The 23,446-nt window shown below is 40.8% G+C and overlaps 1 protein-coding gene and 1 pseudogene across 1 annotated transcript in view; one reads left to right on the forward strand and one right to left on the reverse strand.

Moving 5' to 3' along the window:
• Window positions 1-1,301: 1,301 nt before the first annotated feature.
• HOMER1 (homer scaffold protein 1) overlaps window positions 1,302-23,446 on the forward strand; it is a 137,533-nt gene continuing 115,388 nt past the window's right edge. Inside the window, 1 exon segment of the mRNA XM_010364098.2 lies at window positions 1,302-1,511. Within this exon segment, the coding sequence (XP_010362400.1) occupies window positions 1,507-1,511 (5 nt within the window). The 5' untranslated portion in view covers window positions 1,302-1,506.
• Window positions 3,370-3,834, reverse strand: LOC104662977 (annotated as a pseudogene).

The raw sequence follows: 23,446 nt of genomic DNA on the forward strand, positions 1-23,446 counted from the left end.
GGGCCCGTCGGGCTCCCGGGACCAGTCCGCGCCCTAGCCGCGGCTCCGCGGCGGCCACCGCCTCCCGCCCTCTCCCGCGAGCAGGGGGAGGTACCGCCCTCGCCCCCCGTTCTCTCCGCCCCCTTCCCGCCCCCCGCAGTCCACTGCCGCCGCGCTCGCCTCACGCCGGCGGCGCTGACTGGGAAAGCAGCACCCTGCGCTCTGCCAGCCGGCCGGTGCAGGCGGAGGCAGCGGCGGGCTTCAGGCCGCCGGGGCTGGCGCTGCTCTGCCCGGCGGGAGCCGGAGGCCGGCGGAGGCGGGCGCTGATGGAAGTGTGAAGAGGCGGCGGCGGGGCCCGGGGAATGTGAGGCGGCGCGTGGCGGCGGCGCGAAGCGTGAGAGACGAGGAACAGGGGTGGGGGCGCCGGAGCGGCGGCTGCGCTTCGGCTTCGAGCCCAGCTCTCCTGGCCCCGACGCGGGCTTAGCCTCACGCCTCGGCTCGGGCAGGCGCCCGTCGACCCTTCGGCCCCTTTCGCCCGCCCTGGAGCTGGGGGCAGGGCGCCAGTGGAAGCGTGGGGCTTGGCTCTGTGATTCATTCATTCTCCGCCGACGGGAGCCTCAGATCCGCTGTGCTCTGAAGAGAGGAGGGAAGAGGGGGCAGCCGCGAATGAAGGGCCGGGCGCAAGCCGGGCTCCATTGTGCTCGGCGGCGGGGGGCGGGAAGGGGCTGAGGGAGGTGGGATCGGGCCCCCTCCTCCAGCTCCCCGGCGTGCGCTGCGCCCCCAGCCTGCTGCCAGCCTGGAAATGGCTCTGTTTATTCTCCTCGGGAGAATGAATCGATCCTGCCCAGCTTTCTCTTCCTCCTCCCCACCTCTTCTCTGCTCCGAGTCTTAGGAGAAGAAACATTTAAAAAGACAGATTCCAATGTGGAGTGCCGTGCAGGTTGCGAGCTGCCGGGTTTGCACTTCGAGGAGATTTTTCTATGTAGTTTTTTTCCTAATGTGAGCGCAGGGAAGCCGTGGCATTACTGCTTTTGGGATTTTTATTCACGTGCACGTCGCGTTTGGTTGCTCGCTCCACCCCCGGGGACCTGGTGTGGTGGAGAAATTTGAACCCGCAGCCTTAGCTCTGTAAAGGCCGAGTTACCTGGCTCTCCCTGAGTGTCGAGGAGGACATGAGTGAAATGACCAGCGAACTCATTTTTTATAGGACTCGGTGAAGCCAGATTCTGCATTTTCCTACTTGTAGACTCATTTTGTGGAATAGAATTGATCGCTGTCTCCTCCGCAAAGCGTTTTAACTCGAATAAGCAAATGCCGCCTCTGTTCGAACGTTTTGGTGTTTACAAGAGAGAAGTCATTTTACCTAAGAGAACTAATTGAATTGGCAGCATCCTTGAAATACCTCCGGACAAAGATCTGGGGGTGGGGGTGGAAAAGCAACTGCGAAATAGCAGACGGAGAAATTCCTTTGGAAGTTATTCCGTAGCATAAGAGCTGAAACTTCAGAGCAAGTTTTCATTGGGCAAAATGGGGTAAGGATTTTTGTGCTTAACACAGCTTCGAATCTGTTTATGTATGTGTATTATTGAGCGGTGGTGGTGATTGTGTTTTGTGTTTTCAAACAAACTTGCCACCTTGCTAAAGCTGGTCATACTTTAAAGAAATAGGCATGCTAACCTTTTAGGTTATTTTTGCATTTTTGTAGAGCGGTACGAGAGGTCATAATTAAGAAACACATATATCGTTTGTAACTTGCATATGGATTTGTGAGTAATATTTACAAAGAACGCATTCTACACTTTACTGGTCAGACTGCTGCATCAGTTTGTAATCAAAATCACATTATCTTAGCTTTTGCTGACGGTTATCTTTCAAAGAGAAGTACTGCACTCTCAGTACTTTTAGATAATCAGTTGCACAAAGGAACGATTGTAATGAGTGGTTAGACAACAGCCCTTGAAAGTGATCCAGAATAAATTGTTGCCCTCACGGTGCCCTCTGTTTTGCCCTTGAATATCCAAAGCTAAAATGTATAGAATTGATTTACTGGGACGTTAAAACGAAAATCTGAAATTCAGTCTTACTGATGCGGTCACCACGGTGCGGGTGCATTCCGTAGGAAAAGGCTTTTTGTTTAAGGAACTTGTTCACTCCTTTTGTTTTTCGCTTTTAAGCTCAGCCCTTCAGTTTGTGTTAACAGTATCAAGATCTACACCTTCCTTCGGACCCAGAACCAACCGAGAGTGCATTTTCCAGTCTTTTATTAACTCTTCACACTGTGGGTTGATGAAATGCTAGTGACACTTCCTAATTTAAGCTGGAAACCCATAATATGTTAATGGAGTAATCAGATTTCATTGACAGATTGTCGTTGGTTTTTGGCAGAAGAACTTCCAGAATTTTCTCTCTTTTTGTGTGTGTGTGTGTCGTTGAACAAACACATTTAAAGTGTAGTTGAGGGACAGATTTTGAAAGAATGGACTCTGAAATTCATTGTGATGGTTTAGGGGTGTACACACGCTTGAAACCTCCTGAGGAAAGTTCTTGAATAGTACCTTCTTTTTGGAGTTAGAATTTGAAGTTTAATATGCATAACTTTGAAAATTTAGAACATGTTGTAGGAGACTTTCCTCAGAAATTAATGACAAAGTGATAATGGTTTTAAAAACTTGAATGACAAGTGATGAGAGTATATATAACTTGCATGATTTGGGGGTACTGCTAAGAGTAATTAAAATGCCTCATTCTATTTCTAGCGCAGCTATTAGTAGCTTAGTGATCTGAGGCAAATTGCTTAACCTCTGTGGACTCTATTTCTTATCTGTAAAATGAAGGAATTAGAGATGACTTAAAGATTTCTTCAAACTGTAAAAAACGAATTATTTTCTTTTTATTCTCCTCATTTTAATGATCACTAGTTGGTTTCTGGAAGTCGATCTTTCTGATGGAGACCTTTCTCTAAGCAGTTTAAGCACTTAACGCTGAAAAATAATGGCATTTGAAAAATGTTTTGGATGAATTGCACCAATTTTACATGAGAAAAATACTGAAAAATACTACTGTTCAAAACCTTAGAAATATGGCTTCCCTTGAGCATCTGCAGCTCTGTTTAAAACATGTTGGAGGAAAAAAAATCAAGCAGCAGTGTTTCATGTTGATGGCTGCATTTTGTCTAGACTGTGGAGTAGTAGCATCATGGAAGAAAATCAGTTTTCCACAACCTTTAAGCTGCATGAATGCCTGCCATTTTACCAAGGAAAGCTTAGGCTGAATTTTTTTTCCTGCCTCAGGTTTATTTGTACAAATAGCAGAGGAGGACCCCAGCCCCATGCAGGTGGCAGCCTGGTTGGGGGTTGCACCAGTCCTGTCCTCACGTTGGCAGACAGATATCTACTCTGAAGCCTTTGTAGGGGCCTGGGCACCTTTGGGAGCCTGAGCTGGAACTGAAGCTGGAGCTGCAGCCTGGGCCTTGGTTTGATCCTTGTCCTTGGCCTTTGGCCAGGACAGCCTAAGCCCCTTGGCAGTGCAGGCACGAGCATGCTTCCCAAGCTTGGGGTGGGCAATGTAGGCAAGTTGATTGAGCTTGTGGCTGACACCCTTTGGGATCTTGGGCTTAACCTCCTTGGGCTTTACGAGGGCCTTGATAACCTTGGCACATGTATTCATGGCTTTGGCACTGTTAGCCTGCATCTTTTTTAGGCCCTTCTTGTGTTTCTTGGCAAAGTGCATGTTCCTCAGGAACTTGGGGTCCACCCCCTTAAGAGATTCGTATCTTTGTGATTGGAATTTCTTGATACCATTTCTGTACCATTTTTGGGACTGGTTGTGTGTGGTGTGGTTCTTGGTCTTGGTCATGTTTGCACCTTAAGCTGCGGCTCCTGAAGTGTCTAGAACCAGAAGAGACAGGATGAATTTAATACTGAGGGGGCTATTGTTTAAAATGGGAAAGTAAGCACCACATATAACATGTATTTAGACACTTAGCATAATTAATTTGTTTATAAATGAATGTATCTGTCCTTTAGTTAATAAAGTCCTATATATGGACTGAGGAGAAAAAGGAGTGGGCATTTTGTGGTGCTATTTTTTTTTGGAAAGCCTGTGTTTGGGGCTATTACCCTTTCTCATTGATAGTGCCTTGTTTTATGTGAGTTGAGAGAGGAAGGGTAGGTGGAAGTAGAAGAGCGTACAGCAAAGCAAAGGCCTTTGCTGATGTTTCTACACTTTATGCGTATTTATGCCTGATAAATGTTTGTGGAATTAGCATAGCTGCCTGGACCTATTTCAAACAAAAGGAAACAGGGCTTTAAATGGCCTTTAAAGCTTTACCTTAGCAATCCTTAATTACCTTGCTGTAATAGGTATCTAAAATTTAATACTGTGGGTCAAGTGTTTCATATATTACAAATTTCTTTTTAAACTAATGTTAGGTTATGATAAGGATTTATCTTTGTCTTAATTGTAGATAATTATTGCAAGTCTAGGGGCAGTCTAAACAAAGGAATTATTTTTAATAAAATCAGTGATTGGGCAGAAAAAAATTATGGCTCCCCTAATAGTAGTTTATGAACTTTGTGGAAATGGAAAAGAACAGCTGAAACTTGACAGTTGGCAAAGTCTGTCAAAGTATCTTGGATGTTGCATGAACTGCTGATTGCAGTGAAGGCAACTAAAGTATGGATTTGTAAAATAGGTGTATCAGATCCCCTAAAAATTAAGGCATTCACATATATAAAATGAAGTCTCTGAAAAGTTTTGAAGCCTCTGTGAGAAGCCCCTGTTAGGTATGACCCCCACCTCCAAATAGTATCTCATAATGACAGCAGTGAGTCAGTAGCTATTTCAGAACTATTAGAGTAGGCAACAGAAATCAAGTAACTTCAACCAGTTACTTCACGACACCCTTTGTTTTTACTTAGCTCATACTGGCAACCTTGTGCCATCAGCAATGGTAAAGAATTCTTTCCCTCCCTTCTCTTATTAAGAGCTGCTTATACGTAAAATAGGGCTCTCCCTGCTAATGAAATCTGTTAATGCTGCTTCTGATTTACCTCACCTGCTTATGGGAACTTCTGGAGTCCTTCCTCGCCCTCTTTCCCCAGGTAACTTCTGGAAGCGTGGAAATGAGTGCTGCTACATTGCAGCCCAAACTGAGTCTCTTTGCTGAAAGACAGGAAGCTGACACCTCCTTCTGCCTCAAACTGCAGGGTTCTGCTCTCTAGGGGTTGTAGCAAAAATGTGAAAATCTTGATTCCAGCACTATGAAGGGGTTTTATTGCAAAGATAACCACCCTATCATTTCTGACAACAGACAAGTTAGATGCAAGTCCTTGATTCTTCATTTGTTCATTTTACCAACTTCGAACCTATGTTATAGTGCACGTACTTAGCTCAGTGCTGCTGATAGGAAGGCTAGTACAATGTACTCCTTCCCTTAGTGAGTTTTTACTTTAGAAGTTGGGAAGACAGTCAAGCCTAAAATTAAAATGTGCAATGAAATTTTGTAGGAGCTATAATGTAGGGCATTATGGAGACACGAAGTGGGTATTGGGGCATTAGCTGCTGAGGGAAGGATAAAAAGGCTTTGTAGAGGAGGTGATAGGTGTTAAATACTGAAAGATGAGTACAAGTGAGCCTCTTAGAAAAATTAGAGGGCATTCAAGGCAGAGGGAACAGTGATTGACACCACTAAAACGAGGAACCGCAAATGAGTTTGGCATGACAAGCTTGTTTGCTTGAGCCAGCTCCCTTTGGTGTAGCAAGAGATAGGTCTAGAGCCTTATTATGCAGGGGCTGGTTGGAGAGCCATGTAGATCAAATGAAAGATTGGATTATCCTGTAGTCTAGTGTGTTTAGAGGTTTTTTTGGCTATGACCCATTGGAAAAATAACCATCTTTACATTGCAACCCAATATGCTTGTATATAAATGATAAAATGTCACTACATAATACCCTTGCTTTGTGTGGTGCACTCTGGTAGTTTCTATTGTGTTCCATTCTATTTTATTTTTAAGATAGACTGATGATGGTGACCCACTCAATTTATTTAATGACGCTGTGGTAGCAACTGGTAATTTGAAAAGCACTTCTCTTCTGTGTGAAGATTACTAAAGGGTTTTAAGCAGAGTAGGAACATGATCAGGGAAGCAGAATAAGAGAGCAGTTTAAAAAATCATTTAAAATTCAATTTTGTGTCTTGCATCCTGTGGAAACACCAAGCCAGAACAATGAACTAGAGCTGGGTAGAGGAAGTGGATAATTGGGCAGGCCCTGGAAAGTTCCGAAGTGGGGAGGGGAGGAATAGTGACTGAGAGATGTGTAGTTGACTGAATGCAGCTTCTTTAGAATTAGGACATTTCATGTGCAGAGGTAATAATGTAGCAAAGAGCATGGTATGTTCTTAGCAGAGTCACTAACTGTGGGTCATAAAATAGTGAATTTGGGAGTTAAGGGGTTGACAGAAGAAACTGTCTTTATTCATAGTTTATAGTTTTGAGTGATTAAACATCTCAGAAGAAAAGGTGGTTGTATCCCAAAAGGTCTGACCTCTCTACCGCCATGTGATTTTTTTTTTTTTCAGTCTTTAATGTTTAGTTGAAGTATTTGTTTTTAGTTACTGGATTGTTATTTTGGATTAATATGACTAACTGGACAGAAGAGTAGGGAAAATGAGTGGTGAGTGCTTAATGTTTTCTGATATAATTTTTTTCTGATGTAGTTTTTAAATGACTATAAAACATTTTATGTAGATTTATATCTCAGGACATATCTAATGGAATGAAATGTGCAGTTTTTTTGTGTTGCATATTTGTAATGCCTTATGACCTGTGGCTAATATTTCTGTTTGTTTTTGAAAAGTTGAGTGCTTTTGAGGCATTGCAAAGTTTCAGGTCTGTTAAATATCTTCATTTCAAAAGAATCTACATGTGATAAGGAATATTTATGTAGATTTTAGCCCATATACAAGAATTCAGATAAAATTTTCACATCTGTCTTATTGAATGAGTATTGCAAGAGTAGGTAAAACTTTTTTGTTTTGTTTTTCTGGAGACAGAGTCTCGCTCTGTCGCCCAGGCTGGAGTGCAGTGGCACGATCTGGGCTTACTGCAACCTCTGCCTCCTGGGTTCCAGCATTTCTCATGCCTCAGCCTCCCAAGTAGTTGAGACTACTGGTGTACGCCACCACGCCCAGCTAATTTTTGCATTTTTTAGTAGAGATGGGGTTTCACCATATTGGCCAGGGTAGTCTCAAACTCCTGACCTCGTGATCTGCCTGCCTCAGCCTCCCAAAGTGCTGGGATTACAGGTGTGAGCCACTGCACCCAGCCAAGAGTAGGTAAAACTTTTTAAAAACTAATAATTCAATGGTCTTCAGTATGTGAATAAAATTATATATATATATATATATATATATATTTAACTATTTATTTATTTGAGACAGTGCAGTGACCCATGCTGGAGTGCAGTGGTGCCATCATGGCTCACTGCAGCCTTGACCTCTCAGGCTCAAGCAGTCCTCCTACTTTAGCCTCCCGAGTAGCTGGGTCACACCACCATGGCAGGCTCATTTTTGTACTTTTTGTAGACATGGGGTTTCATCAGGTTGCCCAGGCTGGTCTTGAACTCCTGGACTCAAGTGATACATCTGCCTTGCTGTGAGCCATCACGCCTGGCCAAAATCATGTATTTTAATCTTACTTTTTATAGCACACCTCTCCGTAGTCTATAAAATTAGGACATCCATGATGACTCTCTGTTAAAAGAGTCAACTTTATTGATGAACTTATGTTCTTAATTTTAACATTTCATACCTTTTGATACCCCTTTTCCCATCTGCCCTGAGTGTAACACATTAGTCATTTCTGTGCTTCTTCATGAAATGTCTGAGAAAGAAAAAAAAGATGAAACTGATAAGAATCAATGTTGTTTGTTTTAAGCAGTATTTTTGAGGGAAATTATTGACACATATAATCTTTTTTGTTTTGCCTTTTTCTTCTACTTGCATTTTTAAAAATCTTGTTTTTAAAAGTTTTTAAAAATTGTTCAGTTCTCTGGTAAGTACAATTTAGAATTAATTTAATTTTTTTTTGTCTGCTAAATACTTCGGATAATATAATTAATTTTATAGGGTCATCTTTTTAACTCTTCTTTCAGTGAGGTTTTGTCCACCCAATAATGGATTGTGAAGCCAGTATGGATCTTGTGTAGCTAAAATAATTTTATATATCGAACTAACATTTGACTTAGTTAAGAACTGAATTTTATTTACCCTTATTTATGTTTTTTTCTGTCAAGGTAGACTACTAAAGGAAGGCAAAAAGTCATTGTTTTCTGTCTTGTATCAGAAAATAAAATTGTTTATAAACCCCCCCCAAACCAGTGATCTAATCAATGTTTTATCTTCATAGTGCACTTACCTTTGCGTTTTCTCTTTTAAAAAAATCACCTTTATCTCTTAACACCTAATATTAATATTAGCTTAAAAAATTACCTCGGCTTTACAAACATCTTTTTTTAATGTTCTTCCATAAAACAAGAAGAGTTTCAATGTTATCTTTTGAGAAGTGTTGGCACCAAGTCCTCCAGGCACAAAAGTTATAAGAATTGAGGGCTTTTTGTAAAATTACCAAGTGAGAGTTGCATAGAAATTAAACACAAACAAAAAACTGTGCTTAGGGAACGCAGATACTAAAGCAATTTCATTACTTTATAAGGTCATTGAAAGTCATGTTTATTATGTCATGTCTGTTGGCATGTCTGGATCCATGTGGTCACATGCCTCAGAGTCCAGAGGCCTGTAGAGGAGAATGTCCTTGATTTCCACCCCCCTCCATAGAATAGTTTGTTCCTAATTTGTCATTGTCTAATTGGGAAGTCTTTTTTGAGACGGAGTCTTGCTGTGTCACCCAAGATGGAGTGAAGTGGCGCAATCTCAGCTCACTGCAACCTCCATCTCCCAGGCTCAGGTGCTCCTCCTGCCTCAGCCTCCCTAGTAGTTGGGACTACGGGTGCGCCACCACACCTGGCTAATTTTTGTATTTTTGATAGAGGTGGACCATGTTGGTCCTGACCTCAAGTGATCCACCCACCTCGGCCTTTCAAAGTGCTGGGATTATGGGCATGAGCTACTGCGCCCAGCCTAATTGGGGAATCTCAATAGAAGTCTACTGAGAGATATAGCTCTGATACATATCTCTTTGGGTATTATACATTGTGCTTCCTAACCCACAAATTCATAGTGCAGTACACATGTGCAATATTAGTTGAAAGGATTTGTGGGAATTAGTGCTCATATACAGAAAATCCTGATTTCTAGCAATTGGGCCAATAGTTGGATATACCAATTATTTTTCTGATAATTTTTCTAGATAAATTTTTGAATTACCTTTATATTTATGTATATCTCAATCTTAAGTCGTTATTGTCTTTCTTCTGTTTTATTTAAGTATTTATAAGGGTTGTTCTGAACAAGACTTTCTTTGTGTGAGTTGGAATTTTCTGCCCAGTTACTTTCCAGTTTCCCTCATTAGACTCTTAATAATGATCTTTAGGACATGACTATCAAAGACCTCAAAATACTCATATTAGAAATTTCTATCAGTCAGTCTTCCTGGAAGATAAGTCTGCACATTCCTAAATGTATATGGGACAGTTATTTTGAACCTATTACAATATTTAAGTTATTTAGCCTATCCCTTTACCTTTCTGTGCTTCTTTTTTTTTCCTGCTTATTCCTTTGTAAAACAGTGCTGTTTTCTTTGTTACTCCGTTATGAATCACTGTCTCATGGCTTTTAACATTAAAATTTGTGTGCTTTGCTTAATCACTCTGCCAGCTCCCAAGATGTTTACAGATTGAGGATTCCTCCTACTCTTGTGTACTCAGTATTGCCAGGGATCTGTATACATTAAGCTCAATGGGATTACTCCCAAGTCACTCTTAAACTCATCTTTCTTGAGATTCTGTTGATTAAAAAAAAAAAATTCTAGATCTTGCAGGCTGCTGTTTTCCTTACCCAACTGATAATCTGTAAGATTTTAGTTGTGTATTTCATTGTTGCTTTCATTTAGTATTTTACTATTGTTAAATTGATATTTATTGCTATGCCTATATTAGTATAGTGGAAATAGACATTAATGATGACATTGCTGTTTAATTGTATTTTGCAACATTTTAGTACAGATGCCCTTGAACAACACATGTTTGAACTGTGTGGGTTCACTTATATGCAGAGTTTCTTCCACCTCTTGTTACTCCAAGACAGCAAGACCAACCCTTCCTCTTCCTCCTCCTCAGCCTACTCAATGTGAAGATGAGGAAGATAAGAATATTTATGATGATCCACTTCCACTTAATAGATAGTAAATACATTTTTCTCTTATGATTTTCTTTTTTCTTTCTTTCTTTTTTTTTTTTTTTTTTTTTTTTTTTGGTGGCAGAGTTTTGCTCTATCCTGCCTGGCTAATTTTTGTATTTTTAGTAGAGATGGGGTTTCACTGTGTTGGCCAGGCTGGTCTTGAACTCCTGACCTCGGGTGAACTGCCTGCCTCTACCTCCCAAAATGCTGGGATTACAGGCGTGAGCCACTGCACCCGGCCTCTTTTCTTTTTTTTTCTTTGCGACAGAGTCTCACTCTGTCACCCAGGCTGGAGTGTAGTGGCGCAGTCTTGGCTCACTGCAACCTCTGCCTCCTGGGTTCAAGTGATTCTCTTGCCTCAGCCTCCTGAGTAGCTGGGATTACAGGCCCATGCGGCCGCATCTGGCTAATTTTTGTATTTTCAGTAGAGACGGGGTTTTGCCGTGTTGGCCAGGCTGGTCTCGAACTCCTGACCTCAAGTGATCTGCCTGCCTCAGCCTCCCAAAGTGTAGGGATTATAGGCATGAGCCACCATGCCTGGCCTGATTTTTTTAATAACATGTTTTTTTCTCTAGCTTACTTAATTGTATGCGTACAGTATATAATACATACACAAAAGATGTTAATTGACTATGTTATCAATAAGGTTTCCAGTGAACAATAGGTTATGAGTAAAGTTTTTGAGGAGTCAAAAGTTATATGCAGATTTCTTACTGAGCATAAGTCAGTATCCTTAACTCACAAATTGTTCAAGGGTTAACTGTATATTCTGAGTAATCAGTGTAAAATCTAGAATGTTACATTATAGGCTATTCATGTGGTAGAAGCTATCCCAAAGAATGTTTTCAAAGATGGTACAGTGGTCAGTTAGAAATCAGGATAGGAAATTGTATGTTCTGAATGACTTCAAGTATATAAAATTCTGTGTATGCATAAAAATGTTTGAAAGAGACTCATTAAAGTGCTACCATGTTTATTTCTGGGAGGTAAGATTGTAAAATTTTGTTTTTTAGTCTTTCTGAATCTTGTAGTTTCTCTATAATGAACATATTAAGTTTTAGAACTTCTCTTGGGTTTTAAGGGTAAGGGTATTAAAAAGAGAACTTCTCTTGGGTTTTAAGGGTGAGGGTTTAAAAAAAATATCGATTACAGTAAAATGTTATCAGGACTGGCAGGGCACGGTGGCTCACGTCTGTAATCCCAGCACTTTGGGAGGCCAAGTCAGGCGGATTACCAGGTCAAGAGATCGAGACCATCGTGGCCAACATAGTGAAACTCTGTCTCTACTAAAAATACAAAAATTAGCTGGGCTTGGTGGTGCACACTTGTAATCCCAGCTACTTGGGAGGCTGAGGCAGGAGAATTGCTTGAACCCAGGAGGCAGAGGTTGCAGTGAACTAAGATTGCGCCACTGCACTCCAGCTTGGTGACAGAGCCAGACTCTGTCTCAAAAAAAAAAAAAAAAAAAGTTATCAGGACCAGTCACTGTTCTTACATCTGGATACTTACAGATATTTGTATCAATTTTAGCTTTATCTCAAATTTTATCTCGTTCTTTTCAAGATTGGCTAAAGAAGCAGTTACTGTAGTGCTAGCAAAACTTGTTTAAGTGTAAGGAGTATTTCTCTTGTCAGTTATTAGCGTATTAGCACTAAACTGTACTTTTTGTGGAGAAGGAGATGCAGCCCAAAGGGAAACTGTGACTATGGGAGGTTATGCAGCTTTGACATGGCAGATCATGTGCTGGATTCCCCAGCTCCTTGGGGTTCTTACCATTAGAACAGGTGCTCCTCAATGCATGCTTACATAGATATAGATTCATTTGGAGAAGGGTTTCTAAGTCCTTATAGTGGTTTACAAAGACTTAATTTTACTGCAAACTTAGTTTCTTATAGATGAGTTCATTAAATGTATGTTGTTTTCCTTCTAGATGGTACTGAAAAAAGCTGCATTTTAATTTTAGTGTAAGTAAGTCTCGCACAATACATTATACAATGTCCCTTGAACATGGTGGAGGTTAGAGGTACTACTTGCCCCACCAACTCACATTTAACTTCTGACTCTCCCAAAGCTTAATTACTCATAGCCTACAGCTGACTGGAAAGCCTTATCAATAACATAAACAGTTGATTAACACATATTTTGTATGTTATATGTTTTATATGCCGTATTTGTACAGTAAAGTAAGCTAAAGAAAAGAAAGTGTTATTAAAATCATAAGGAGCCAGGTGCAGTGGCTCACGCCTGTAATCCCAGCACTTTGGGAGGCCCAGGCAGCAGATGGCTTGAGCTTACAAGTTTGAAACCAGCCTGGGCAACATGGTGAAAACCAGTCTTTACAGAAATACAAACATTAGCCAGTTATGGTGGTACACACCTGTAGTCCCAGCTACTGGGGAGGCCAAGGTAGGAGGATGGCTTGAGCCCGGGAGGCAGAGGTTGCAGTGAGCTGAGATCCTGCCACCGCACTCCAGCCTAGGTAGTAGAGTCAGACCTTGTCTCACACACACACACACAAATGGCTGGGTGCAGTGGCTCACGCCTATAGTCCCAAGCACTTTGGGAGGCTGAGGCAGGTGGATTACTTGAGACCAGGAGTTTGAGACCAGCCTGGCCAACATGGCAAAACCCCATCTCTACTAAAAATACAAAAATCAGCCGGGTGTAGTAGCACATGCCTGTAGTCCCAGCTACTCAGGAGGCTGAGCTGAATCGCTTGATCCTGGGAGACAGAGGTTGCAGTGAGCTGAGATCATGCCATTGCACTCCAGCCTGGGTGACAGAGAGAAATTCTGTCTCAAAAGAAAAGGAAGAGAAAATATATTTACTGTTTATTACATGGAAGTGAATCATCTTAAAGGTCTTCATCTTCATTGTCTTCACATTGAGTAGGCTGAGGAAGAGGAGGGATTGGTTTTGCCATCTGTGGTGGCAGAGGCATCTGCATTAAAAGCCTGTTCAGACAAATATCCTTTCTCCTCAATGATTTTCCTAATGGCATCTAGGAACTCATCTACTGCCTTTTAGTGGGCAGAAGCTGCTTTTCCTGTTATCTGGACATTTTTTAAGCCAAAGCTCTTCTAATATTATCAAACCATCCTTTCCTGGCATTAAATTCTCTGGCTTTAGATCCTTCATCTTCTTTTTGCTTTAAGTTATCAAAAAACTGCTTTTTCTCAATTCATATTAAATAGCTATTTTTTTTTTAATAGTAATCCTTCATCCACATAGAAGCTGCATTTTCAATATGAGAAAAAAGGTATTTTGCAAAAAGTGCAAGGTTTTTGCACCTGCTGGTAAGATGGTTTCACAAATTTTCTTTTCTTTTTTTGCAATGGTCCTTACTCTGGGTTCATTTATCTTGAAATGGTAAGCAACCACAGCTGCAGACCTCAATCTGCAGCACATATCAGGCAATTCAGCTTTTTCTTGTGATAGCATGACTTTGCTTCTTGGGAGCACTTCCAGCATCGCTAGTGGCACTTCATATGGGTCTCGTGGTGTTATTCAAAGTTTATGGTATTGCACTAAAAAGGATGAAAAACATGCAAGAACCGTGATTTTACTGTTGTGATACACAATTTACTGTGGCATTTTAAGCAGACACTCAGAACACTTGAGCTCACTGCAATAGCAACAGGAGTTAGCTACAAATTATTACAGTAGAACAGTATGTACTAGTTAATGTTACGCTATGATGTAATACTGCATCTTTATGTGTATTTGCAGTTTTCTAGATGTGCCATGTATGGTCTGTAAGTTTTTGCCTACGTTTTGATAAATTTTAACTCTTTGTGATAGATTTGTGTGTATTTTATGGTAGTAAATGAAAAAATAGACTAGAATCTACATATTTTATGCACTCATAATGCCTTTTTCTATTTTTTCAATATTTCTAAGCTATGCAGTTAGTCTATAAGTTTTTTCAAATTATAGCAAATCTCCAAAATTTTTCTAATACATTTATTGAAAAAAATCAGTTGTAAAACATTATTGTAAGTATACTGGTGCAGTTCAAATCCATGTTTAAGGGTCAACTGTATTTTGAATACATTTAAGTACTTCTCATAAATGAAATGTTATTACATGTTTTTGGTATAGAGTTTTCAAAGTTGATATTAACATGTAAATGCCATCAGTCGGCCTTGTTAACTGCCTTTGTAGTTATTGGGCTCATGAGCCTCTGGAATACTTATGCATCTATTTACATAATACATAGGCAGGCTCTAGTTTTCTAAAGAGTTCAGACCAGAAAAAGAAAGCTTGAGATGCTATCTTGAAACATTTTTCCTGGGGCTTAAAAGTGGAGACCTTGCTGGGGATGGTGGCTCACACTTGTAATCCCAGCACTTTAGAAGGCCGAGGTGGGCAGATCACAAGGTCAGTAGATCGAGACCATCCTGGCCAACATGGTGAAACCCCATCTCCACTAAAAATACAAAAATTAACTGGGCGTGGTGGTATGCGCCTGTAGTCCCAGCTACTTGGGAGACTGAGGCAGGAGAATTGCTTGAACTTGGGAGGTAGAGGTTGCAATGAGCTGAGATCGCGCCACTTTGCACACCAGCCTGGTGACAGAACAAGACTTTGTCTCAAAAACAAAAACAAACAAACAAAGATAATAAAGTGGAGACCTGCAAGTAGAAGGACCAATTGTAGCATATTGTACAATTTCTGAATCATCCCGAGGTAGTTGTAAGTTACTTGATTTCCTCACTTGTAAGAGAAGATTGGACCATATTGTATCCATATTTAAAATTATTTTTTTTTTGGAATTATTTTTCCCAGAGCTTTCAAACTCTTATGCTGTCATTGGCTGACCAGAAAAATGTGTGATAATATGAGATAGAAGACAGTTGGGACTGGTGGGGACTGTAGGAAAGTGAAGAGAAGAGATCCTGCCTAAAACCATTCATATCCAGTGTATTCTTAAAACCCTCTGGCCAAAGAAAGACATCTGAAGCCTGATCCCTTATTCAGCAAACATTTTTTGAGTTCCTACTAGCAACTGTGTTACTCTAATGTAGGTCAGATACAGGCAGTTTGGAAATGCTTTAACTTTTTTTTAACTTTTTTTTTTTTGAGACGGAGTTTTACTCTTGTTGTCCAGGCTGGAGTGCAATGGTGCGATCTCAGCTCACTGTAACCTCTGCCAGGTTCAAGTGATTCTCTTGCCTAAGCCTCCTGAGCAGCTGGGATTACAGGCATGCACCACCACACCAAGCTAATTTTGTATTTTTAGTAGAGACGGGGTTTCTCCATGCTGGTCAGGCTGGTCTGGAACTCCAGGCCTCAGGTGATCCGCCCTCCTCGACCTCTCAAAGTGCTGAGATTACAGGGGTGAGCCACTGTACCTGGCCTGGAAATGCTTTAACTCTTGACTGAAGAAGAAAGACCAGAGCATCAGCATCTAGTATGACAGTGGCAGCAATGCTTATTAGATCAGTGGCTCTCAATTTTGAACCTGCATGAGAATCACCTCGAGGCCTTGTTAAAAAGAAACACAGATTGCTGGACTTCTTTTACCCCCAGAGTTTTTGCTTCAGTGGGTCTAGTAATGGGGTCCATGACCAGAGCATCAGCATCTAGTATGACAGTGGCAGAAATGCTTATTAAATCAGTGGTTCTCAATTTTGAACCTGCATGAGAATCACCTCGAGGCCTTGTTAAAAAGAAACACAGATTGCTGGACTTCCTTTACCCCCAGAGTTTTTGATTCAGTGGATCTAGGAATGGGGTCCATGAATTTGCTCTTCTAACAGATTCCCAGGGCATGCTGATGCTGCTGGTCCAGGGAACTTCTTTGAGAGTGACTGCATTTGATAAATGAAGCTTACAAATCAAATGTGAAAAACTTTTGTCCATTCAAAAGCTTCAGTGACTCCTAAAGTATGCTTGCTTGCTTGCTGCCCCTTCCTTTTGAAGTTGCAAAAACTAAGTTTGAACTAAGGGGGAAGAACTTGAGTAAGCTTTTGAGACAGAGCCTTACTCTGTCTCCTGGGCTGTAGTGCACGATCTTGGCTCACTGCAACCTCCGTCTCCCGGGTTCAAATGATTCTCCTGTCTCAGCTTCCTGAATAGCTGGGATTACAGATGCGTACCCCCATGCCTGGCTAATTTTTGTATTTTTTTTTTTAAGTAGAGACTGGGTTTTGCTGTGTTGGCCAGGCTAATCTCGAAATCCTGACCTCAGGTGATCCACCCACCTCAGCCTCCCAAAGTGCGGGGATTATAGGCGTGAGCCACTGCACCCAGCCCTGTCTATTTTTTAATAAGCAAAAATATCCAAGACAACTTGAAACTGGTCTCTAATCTTATTAAACCTGATTACTTGTAACAGTTATGCCCATTTCTTGGTCAGAGTTCTGCTTTTTGATATTTCTGAATGTATTGTTTTTTAAACTACCAGATACTGCTTTGACTTCTGAAGTTTTCTGCTTTTGGAAGAAATCTTACTTCTAAGTTATTTATTCTGTCTAGATATCCTTAAGTTTGTCCAGTATTGTTGAAGCCTACATATTTCTTTCTTTCTCTTTTCTTTTCCTTTCCTTCCCTTTCCCTTTCCCTTCCTTTCTTTTCTTTTCTGAGACAAAGTCTCACTCTATTACCCAGGCTAGAGTGCAGTGGTGTGATCTCAGTTCACTGCAGCCTCCTGAATTCAAGCAATTGTCCTGTGTCAGCCTCCCAAGTAGTTGGGACTACAGGTGCATGCCACCACAACTGGCTAATTGTTGTATTTTTTAGTAGAGATGGGGTTTCACCATGTTGGCCAAGCTGGTCTCGAACTTCTGGCCTCAAGTGATCCACCCACCTTGGCCTCCCAAAGAGCTGGAATTACAGGCATAAGCCACCGTGCCTGGCCTGAAATTTTTTTATTCCCTAAATTGTCTTTCTTTTGTGTTCCTTTTTGTTGGTTTAGTTTCTTACTTCATTTTGGAAACGATTCTGGAATATCTAGTGAGCCTCAGCTGTGTATGATACTAAAAAGGTGATTAAAAGCTTTTTGTGAATCAGTGAGGCCTGTCACTGGTGGACTTCAACTTAGATATTTAGATGGTGAACTGGCCTAAATTTTTTTGGTTGATTCCCAAGTTTGGGGAGGTCTGTTGTCTAAGATTGTAAGTTTTTCTATGACACTTTTCATTTTCTTTAGAGGAGAATCTTCCAGTGTAGAGTTCTAATCTTGACATTCTGAGAGCAAGGTAAGTATATTCTTCTGTTATATACCTCCGAGGCATATCATCCGCTGTAATCTGAAAGTCAGGAAGGGGAAGGTTTTTGCAGGGACAAGGTTCTGTTTGCAGCCTTAATCCTGGTGCTCCTATTTTAGGCCCCACTCCTGTCTTCTGCTATTGGAAAAGGTAGTTGATTGACTGTGGGAAGGGGTGGGAGTCTCATTTCTCTGTTATTTAAACCTTCAGTCAGTTCCTCCATTTCAGTTGCATACTTCACACCTCCTCTGCAGTCCCTTTGCTTCTAAATTCTAGCCAGCAGGTTGTTCACTTAGTTCCCTCTTTGCAGGCACTTTTATTATAGTTTCCTTGGTTTTGTCAAACCAGGCACCATTCCTTCTATTTTCCATCTTTAATACGTTTTGAAAACTGTATTAAAGTTACTTAAGAACTGCTACTGCTTTTTACAGTCTTTGGTGTTATAGGTTTATACCTTGTTTTTTCCCCCTTCACTTTCATTTTAGTGGAATTTTGGAAAAGGAAGATAAATGAGTATAATTAATTTGCCATGTTTGACCAGAATCACTGAGCCCTTAGCTTTTGAATTTCTATAAGGCATCTTTCAGAACAGTGTTGGAATGTGTTGACACTGTTGACAGTTAATTGATTGCAATTTGGTGGATGATAAAGTGTTGGCTTTCTAAAAATCTCTCCCTGTAACCAACATCTGAAAATCCAATGCATGATGTAAGCACATCTTAAAATTAAAAACTTAAAATTGATTAGCCCAAACCTAAGGAAAAGAGAGCACTGACTCAGCTGTGTCAGGTAACTAAGGTGTTGCTATAGTTTGTCTCCTAACACTGTGCCTCATGAGCACTTGTAAAAAACAGTAAGCACTTAATTTATGTCATGAGTCATGCCAGGCACTGGTAGTACAAAGATGAATAGATAGCCATGTAAACAAGAAATTATAGTACTGTGATTCAAGTGCTATAATAGAGATGTATGTTGTGTTTGGTAGCACGGAGAAGGAAGTGCCCACCTCTACCTTGGAAGGTCAGAGAAAGCTTCACATAGCCAGTCATGTTTGTTTTGAGCCTTAATGAACAAATAAGAGTTGGGGGAGGGGAAGATGTATGAGTAGTTGTTAGGGTATTTTAGGCCGAGAGGTGGCATGGGTAAAAAGCTTCAGAGGTGAATTACGCTAATTGGAAAGTTAAGGCAGTTAAGGGAGATGTGACTAGAAGGATAGAGGCCAGATCATGACTATGTCATGTTAAGAGGATTGTACTCTTCCTCTAGATTAATGTAATGGTCTTCAAAAATTTTATTTATTTATTTATTTATTTTTGTGAGACGGAGTCCACTCTGTCGCCCAGGCTGGAGTGCAGTGGTGCGATCTCGGCTCACTGCAAGGTCCGCCTCCCGGGTTCACGCCATTCTTCTGCCTGTAGCTGGGACTACAGGTGCCTGCCACCACGCCTGGCTAATTTTTTGTATTTTTAGTAGAGACAGGGTTTCACCATGTCAGCCAGGATGGTCTCGATCTCCTGACCTTGTGATCCACCCGCCTTGGCCTCCCAAAGTGCTGGGTTTACAGGCATGAGGCACCGCACCCGGCTGTCTTTAAATATTTTTGATGCAGTACCCATATCAAAGATTTTGAACGTCTTCCTTCATATGTGTATATTTATAAAATTACATGTACTCTCTGTATTAATATATAAATATACATATTTAATGTGTGTATAATAAAACATATAAAAATAGAAATGATAACGGAGAATAGTAACTTCTTCCTGCATACAACTTTAGAAGTGGTTAAGTAATGGTGAGCAATAGAACAATTTTAAGTTGGTAGTTATTACCACGCTTGTATTTTAGATCAACTACTCAGGCTGCAATATGGAGGAAGTTTTGGACTTGGAGAAGGCAGGTGTGTGTGTGTGTGTGTGTGTGTGTGTGTGTGTGTGTGTGTGTGTGAGAGAGAGAGAGAGAGAAAGAAATGCTTGGGTGTCTCAGTGACACTTTTTTTTTTGAGACTGAGTTTCACTCTTGTTGCCCAGGCTGGAGTGCAATGGCGCAATCTTGGCTCACTGCAACCTCCCCCTCCTGGGTTCAAGCGATTCTTCCACCTCAGCCTCCGGAGTAGCTGGGATTACAGGTACTCGCCATCATGCCTGGCTAATTTTTGTGTTTTTCAGTGGAGACAGAGTTTCACCATGTTGGTCAGGCTGGTCTGGAACTCCTGACCTCAAGTGTTCCACCCTCCTTGGCCTCCCAAAGTGTTGGGATTACAGGTGTGAGCCACCGCACCCAGCTGAGACACTCAATTGCAAGATAGGTTAATTGCAGCAATTTAGTCAAGAATAATGGCTTGAATTAAAACCGAGTAGAACAGGGCTTGAATTCAAGAGATTTAAGTAGTAATGTCTATAGGAGTTGACAGTGATCTAGATAGATATTATGAGGTAAAAGAGATTGCCTTGGTCAGCCATTAGTTGATAAAGGGAACCAAGAGGAGAGAAACAAGTTTGTAGCAAGGTGAGATGACAAATTGAAGGAACCCTGAGATATTTGTGGTCAACCACGTGGGAATGCTTTATAATTGGATATTGTTGGTCTAGTATTCAGGAAAAGAGAACTGGGCTGGGGATAGAGTTTTGGGAGTCAGAATATATAATTTTTGGTTGGAGCTGTGAATGTGGATGAGCTCATGCAGGGTATTTATATTAGCAGATCAGGCATCTCTGGGAATAGTCATTTAAGGGACAGCTAAGAAAGCTGTCAGGTGAGAATAGTGTCAAAAGAGCCAAGAAAGGGAGTGAGTTTCAAGAAACGAGTAGTAGCCAGGATCAAATGTAGCAGAAACATTAAATGAGGCAAGAAATAATTAGATTGGATAAGTTATGGTCCTTTAACAATCTTACCTTGAATTTGAGAAGCCTAGGGTGGAAATCAGATTGTCATGAAGTGAAGGTGTTGAAGGATGAGGAGCAGACACTAGAAATGTGTCTGCTTCTCCTTTAAGACCAAGCATCTTTGAAATAGTAGCTTTAAGCAAGCTCTCGGGTTCAGGAAATTCTTTTGGTTTTGCTTACGGAATGGGATTAAGCATTATTTTTAGGATCTGGCAAAGGAGTCCATGGCAAGGTGTATTTAAAATATTAGAGTAGAAAGGGATAATTATTGAGAAAGAGATGGGCGAGAATGCAATATGGAGCACAGGTGGAGGAGTTAACCTTCAGTAGGAGGAATATTGTCCTCATAGACTGAAGGAAAGGATATGACTAGTTTGTAGGTTAAAGCAGGAGACTGAGGGAATTCCTTAGCTGATGGCCTTTGTTTCTTCCGTTCATTCATTGATTTAACAAACATTGATTACCTGTTACATGTCAGGCAGTGTTCTAAGTTTATGAGAGCTGTGAACAGAGCCTTGCCTTCATGGAACTTCATTCCAGTGAATGATAAAAGGCAGGGCCATCTGCAAAGTGTGGGGATGTAAAGGTTGTCAGAGCCTTGGTAATAGAGGGAAGAGTGGGAGACAGTACTGAGTAACTTAAAGGTCCCAGCTGAGATTAGAAGCCACACATTCTGGTGTTCTTGAAGCCGTCTAAATCTAGTTATTATTGTACCTGAAGAGCACAGTAGAGTTAGAAGGGTTAGCAGAGTGTGTTAGAAGAGTTTTCATTTTCAAGCCAGATGCGGTGGCTCACGCCTGTAATCCCAGCACTTTGGGAGGCTGAGACAGGCGATCACCTGAGGTCAAGGGGTTCAAGACCAGCCTGGCCAACATGGCGAAACTCCATCTCAGCTAATAATACAAAATTAGCCTGGTGTGGTGGCGCATGCCTGTAATTCCAGCTACTTGGGAGACTGAGGCACCAGAATCGCTTGAACCTGGGAAGCGGAGGTTGCAGTGAGCCAAGATCGTGCCACTGCACACCAGCCTGGGCGACAGAGTGAGACTCTGTCTTTAAAAAAAAAAAAACATTCATTTTCTTCATTCTGCTGAAAATAAAGCAAGAAGTGGATATATCCCATTTTTGTAGTGTTCTATTCTGTTATTTTAATATATGTATCACTTTTTTCCCCCTTAGCGGCCCTTTTCCTTCTATGTAGGACATCTCTTATCTTGGAAGACCAACCTAGTAATTATTAAGTTTCCCAAAATGTCACCAATTTTTTAAACATTTGATGTCTTTTCTGTGGAAAACATCCTGAAACCAAGTCCTGTGGAAAGTCTTAGAAGTCTTTTGAGGGCTGGGACTGCATTTAATATTTATATTTCCATTTCCTACTACTGCTCAGTACACATACCACACACAAAGCACTTGTGCTCGTGTGAACCAAAGTGTATAGGGATTCTTTAATAAGGTAGGGTTTTTTTTCCTTCTTTCATACCTAGGAAAGTCGCAGAAGTTAATTGATTGGTATAAGCACTTAAACATTGTTCTGATTCTTACTGAGAATTCAGTATATTATTATTTTGGAAACAGTTTTAGAAGTTATCCTATCTTCCTTATTCTTGATAAATATTTTTAGTCTTTCTAGACAGGGTATACTTTTCAGTCAAAGTAGTTTCACCCAAAGTAACTGTACCCCTGTACTAATTCTATTACAGCCTCAATAGTGGATTTTTTTTTTATATGGGGACTTTCATGATAGAATGCGTGTAACTAAAGCAATATTTGTTAAGTGACAGAAGTAGTTAAAAGACAGAGGCCTCAACATGAAATGAATTTTACTTTATGCATTGTTATATAACTTCATTATTAAGCTCTAAATTGATTGGACTGGATCCCTTAGAGGACTTTTTTTAACTTTGGGATAGGGATTTAGGCCACAAAAGCTGTGACTATGGTAAAGTGTAGCATGATACAGTACAGGCAGAACTTAGCAATCAAGTGAGGTCTCTAGAGCCAGGTAGTGGCTACATTTAAATTAGTGATCCTCTTATTAGCTCCATAATCTTGGGCAGGGTAGTTTTGTGTGTCTCAGTTTCCTCATCTGTAAAATGGGGATACAATTATGAAGATGAAGGGATTAAAATAAACAAGTTTGCTTAATAAACAAATTTAAAAGTGTTTGTTGCACATAGTAACTTCTCAATAACTCATAGCTATTGTTACTATGGATTTTTGTTTTTTTGCTACATTTTACTTTATTTTGTATATAAGGAAAACAACCAGTTGACTAAGCAGTTCCAGAACTGCTGTGATAGTGTTCATTAGTCAAGAAGAAAATGAGATGGAAGGAAAACCTTTCATTTCTTCCCCGGACATATATTGCCAGTATCACAGTAACTCATGACAGCACATGTGACACAGGCTGATTTTCAACATAAAGAGAGCCCAAGCAAGAAGGGTGAGTATTCAGTTACATTTCTAGTACTCAACTGAATTTTATTTTTTAACTCCTTTTTTTTTTTTAAGACAAAGTCTTGCTCTGTCATGCAGGCTGGAGTGTAGTGGCACAGTCTTGGCTTACTGCACCCTCAAACTCCGGGACTTTAGTGATCCTCTGCCTCCTACTTCCCCTCTTGCCTCACCACCAAATAGCTGGGACTACAGGCACACCCCACTGTGCCCGGCTATTTTTTGTAGAGATGGTACATTTTGTCATGTTGCTCAGGCTAGTCTTGAACTCCTGAACTCAAGTGATCCACCCACCTCAGCTTCCCAGAGTGCTGGAATTATAGACGTGAGCCACTGGCACCTGACCTGTAATTCTTTAACTTCTAAATAAAGAACATGAAAAGCTTGCTTTTTTTTTTTTTTTTTTTTTTTTTTAAGCTTTGGTACTACTGAAGGCCAAAAATAATTTTATGGAATATATCTGTTCCCTTCCAATCAAAATCCACTTAAAAGTTTTTGTTTTCCTTTTCTTCCCCTGTATTATATTTCCAAGTATCTATTTATCTATTTATTTACTT

This window comes from Rhinopithecus roxellana, chromosome 3, assembly GCF_007565055.1.
Source record: "Rhinopithecus roxellana isolate Shanxi Qingling chromosome 3, ASM756505v1, whole genome shotgun sequence".
Classification (NCBI taxonomy): Eukaryota; Metazoa; Chordata; class Mammalia; order Primates; family Cercopithecidae; genus Rhinopithecus; species Rhinopithecus roxellana.